We start from the raw sequence: 4295 nt of genomic DNA, 5'->3' as shown, positions 1-4295 counted from the left end.
GGAGGCAGCAAAAGAAATGGCGAGGTGACGCTGACGCCATGCGAACCGATATTTGTGGTTGCCCGGCTGCAGGATTCTGATACACACAAGCCTAGTGTGCAAAGTGAAGTGCGCCACGGGGAGGACAGGACGACCTCGGATGGCTCCGCCCTCCGGGTTGGCTCCCCGTCCGCCTTACTTAGTCAGCTCCGGGACTGGTGGTGCTATTCAAAAGGCCGGTGAGGTCCCCTCTCCGCCCGAAAGGGCGACCAGCGACGTCAGCCTAGAGCCCTCTGCTCCGGACTGACACCCCAGCAGCGCCGCGGTGGCGGACAGGTGACGGCCCAGCAGAGCGCCCTTGCTGGGAGCGCAGCCGCTGGTACAATCCTGCTGCTGCTGCTTCAAAATTGTCCTGGCAGCGGATACGTGGAGCAAGGGGGCAGCGGCCTGAGGATGCAACAGGCACGACGAACGCTGCAGCAGGTGGCAGTAATCCCACGGGGTCGGGGGCAGACTCTGCGCGGCGCCTGCACCCGCTCCCTGGACCCCTAGCATGATACTCTCGATGCTGAAGGAGGTGCATCCGCCAGCTGGCCGCGACGCCGGCCCCTTGCTCTCTTCCCAAGGCTGGGAGTCTAACGTGGGCTGCAGCGCCGGAAGGGTGCCGGGGGTCCCCATATCCGCGCCTTGCTCTTTCCTGAGAACCTCAGCGTAGGCCGGGGCGGAGAGCAGCAGATAGCGGAGGGGGTGAGGATGTAGCAGCGCGCACTGGCGGCTCCCAGGGCTGGAGACGGGATAGGCCCCAGGGACACGCTGTGGTGGGGCCGGGGGCCCAAGCAGCATGCTCGGGTAGGGGCAGTGCAGAGCAGCGGGCGCAGCGGACAGGGGGAAGGGATGGTGCAGGTGGGCTTCGGGAGGTGGGTGGTGGCGCTTGAAGCGCTTCCTGCGCCGAAGGAAGCTGCCGTTGTCAAACATGTCCTGGGAGGCGGGGTCCAGGCTCCAGTAGTTGCCCTTACCCGGGTGTCCTGGCTCGCGGGGGATCTTGACGAAGCAGTCATTGAGGGAGAGGTTGTGGCGGATGCTATTCTGCCAGGCGGGGAACTTGCGGCGATAGTAAGGGAAGCGGCCACTGATGAAGGCGCAGATGCCGCTGAGCGTGAGGCGCTTTTGCGGGCTCTGCAGAATGGCCATGGTGATGAGCGCGATATAAGAGTAGGGGGGCTTCGCCGGCTGCGGGGCGTCCCGAGAGACCACTGTAGACCCGGTCGAAACCCCGAACTTGGGGCAGAATTCGGAAGAGTTGCTCGGGCCGCCGCTGCTCTCGGTGCGCTCTCCGGGAAGCGCGCCAGCCCCCTGCCGCGCCTCCTGCGGCTGCGGCTGGTGCAGAGGCTCTGGGAACCGCTGACTTCCCTCGGGTTCCTCATCTTCCTCCTCCTCTTCATCTTCCCCCTCTCCCAGGATATCGATCTCACCATCTTCCCCGTCGGAGCCCCGGAGGCGGCGCGGAGGTGTAGAGCGAAGGCGCTCAGCTCTAGGCAAGTTCATGGAGGAGCAGGTTCTGCAGATGCCGGGGAGGTAGCGGCCGCTCTACCTGGCTCCGGGCTGGAAGGAAGCCTGTGTTGAGTGTTCCAAGAAGCTGAGACGCTCGGGGTCCCCCTTGTAGATGGTGGTCTTTAACTTCTGCCGATTTGTCCTTTCCCACACTGTCCGGCAAAGATGCACTTTGCCTTTTATTGAAGTTTCTGGATCCTTGTGTGATGGACTCTGCCGCCCCTCTTCAGACCTTTTCTCGCCCTACTTCAGAGCGCCCTTCCTTCCTCCCAACGCAGTACAGTGATGAGGGTCCTTTGAGCATTACCCGACACAAGAGCCTTCAGCCTCCTCCTCCTTGCACCCACCCGCCAGCATGGAAGGTGCTTCACTCCTCAAGATCAGCCGGCCAATCGGGCCGGGAGTTGCATAGACTCTGTTAACGGCTTTGAAAACCTCTCAAATGAAAAAGCGGGGGCGGGGGTGTAGGAAAATATGTAACCAACAATCTAAGGCCACATCCATACGCAAACCTGTCTCGAAGGATTAAAAATAAGAAGCCGGAGAAGACACTGAGATGTATACGGTGTTTCAACTGTAAAAGAATGTATAACAATAAATGTTTTTGTTTCATAGTCACCCGTTTTCATTGATGGGTTCTGTCCTCCATAAGAGCTGAAATAAGGAGTTGAAATATTTTTAATGTTCCAACTACACTCCCCAGCTCAAGAGTGAAGTGTGAGTGTTGCCTTGTCGCTACTACCTCCTATCTCAGCTTCCCAAAATGTTCTCCATGACTCAAATTTTCAGAAGATTGAAATATCCTGCCATGAAGTTGTGGAAGTTATGGGTGGAGGGAAAGCAGGAGGGCTAGAGAGAAGTCCCCTTCCAGCAGTGATTCTCAACTTCTTTGAACATTTAACCTCGTATGAAACATATTTTATACCATGATCTTGCATACAGACTTATACAACTGAGGTTAAGTTTCATAAAACAGGTAATCATTGATGTTTTTTTAATGGCGACGACCAACTAAATTGTACCAACTGACTAGTACAAACCCAGTTTGAAATATCTTTTACCAAAATGGCTTGAGAATTTCAAAGGATACACCCAGACTGAGACTCAATCTTACCAACATTAAGCACTTTTTACTGTAATAATAAATTATAATCTTGAAACTTAAATGAGGCAAGAGGACGGCAGTTTCGGTGTCTTTAACAAATCACCAGGTCATCATTCCCTACTCACACTGGAGAAACAAGATGACAGAGATGCTCTGTTTCAGTCACTTGCCATCCCTCGGAGTAACAGTTTTTAGATTGGCATCATTTAAATCAGCCCAGAGAATAAAGTAGCAGTGCTCAGTGCAACATAATTTAATGTGCATTATGATAAAATACCAAGCAATAGTATATATATATGCATAATTTAATACCCCCTAACCTTCAAAAATTTGAGGTGACATCTAGTAAAAATGCAGAATGAAAATACTGTACTATGCCACTGATTGTTACTGACAGTAATCTATTAGAATTTGAAAAATGACCATTTTCAGTGAGAAATCAGAAGTTGGCTAATATAACCAAAAATAGCTTAAAGTAGTTAGTTTCTTCAGTATAAAATTTTGAAAACAGCTTTCTTACTAGTCTTTTTAAAGTTTTATCCTCTACTTCTGAGGTGTTTACCCTCTAAGTCTTCTCAGTTGTATGCAGTCTAAAACAGAATAATAGAAGTTTTCAAGCCTAACAGATTTGTGCTTGAATCCCAAATTAACCAATTACTACGTGTGTGACCTACTCAGCTAAGATTCAGGAGGCCTGGGACAGGTGTCTTATTCAACCTTTGATTCCCTGATGCCTCCCCCTCAGCCCCCTGCAGGTAAGGCACTTTTCTCCATCAGTACAGGGATCCGATTACCTGGGAAAGGGAGCATTGTTAATTTTCCTAGAGTCAACTTCTATGGGGATTGGGGTTATTTAAAAATGAAAGGAGAAAAGTAAGGACACTCTTTAAAAACAAAACAAAACTACCCCCACTGATGGAAGTATGTTAAAGGGGGCACTGGGAAACAAGAGCGAGCTCCCAATGGCCAGAACCAGGACAATCTGAGCAACAAAATAAAAGTAGCATAAGCTTGTTAACCAAAGTATAAAAAATAGAAAATTGAGTAAAGTAATACATGGGCAGAAGGAAGAAAGCATGTGTGCATGTTCAATTGTGCCTGACTCTCTGCGACCCTATGGACTGTAATCTGCCAGGCTCCTCTGTCCATGGGATTTTCCAGGCAAGAGTACTAGAGTAGGTTGCCATTTCCTCCTCCAGGGGATCTTCCTAACCCAGGGACTGAACCTATGTCTCTGGTGTCTCCTGCATTGGGGGCAGATTCTTTATCCAGTACATGGGGGTAAAAACGCAAATCTCCCTTGCAGAAAAACTCCAGGTAAACTATGTAGATATTTCACCCTTTAGCAGATGGAGCATAACCCCCCCAATCTTTTACTGTAGGCAGTGCACAATGACTTCCTTCCAAACAGAACCTTTTGAAGTGGGGGAAGAGAGAATAAGTTACCTTGGAGAAACCTAACAGGTTTCACCCAGGTGTTAGGTAAAAATGTCATCATCAACAATCACAAATCACACTGACAGTATGTACCCTTGATATCAGGTAACAGTAACTGTAATGTGGTATCCTGTGTGAGATCCTGGAACAGAAAAAGGACATTAAGTACAAACTCCTGCTGCTAAGTTGCTTCAGTCATGTTCGACTCTGTGCAACCCCATAG

The 4295-nt window shown here is 50.4% G+C and overlaps 1 protein-coding gene across 1 annotated transcript; it reads right to left on the bottom strand.

Moving 5' to 3' along the window:
- Nucleotides 1-207: 207 nt before the first annotated feature.
- LOC128052792 (forkhead box protein D4-like 1) lies at nt 208-1524 on the bottom strand. The gene has a single exon (XM_052645347.1). The coding sequence runs from the start codon at nt 1522-1524 to the stop codon at nt 208-210; it is 1317 nt and encodes a 438-aa protein (XP_052501307.1).
- Nucleotides 1525-4295: the final 2771 nt, after the last annotated feature.

This window comes from Budorcas taxicolor, chromosome 8 (assembly GCF_023091745.1).
Source record: "Budorcas taxicolor isolate Tak-1 chromosome 8, Takin1.1, whole genome shotgun sequence".
In the NCBI taxonomy this organism is placed as follows: Eukaryota; Metazoa; Chordata; class Mammalia; order Artiodactyla; family Bovidae; genus Budorcas; species Budorcas taxicolor.
Note: the sequence above shows the minus strand (reverse complement) of the source record. Positions and strands in the feature narration are given on the sequence as shown.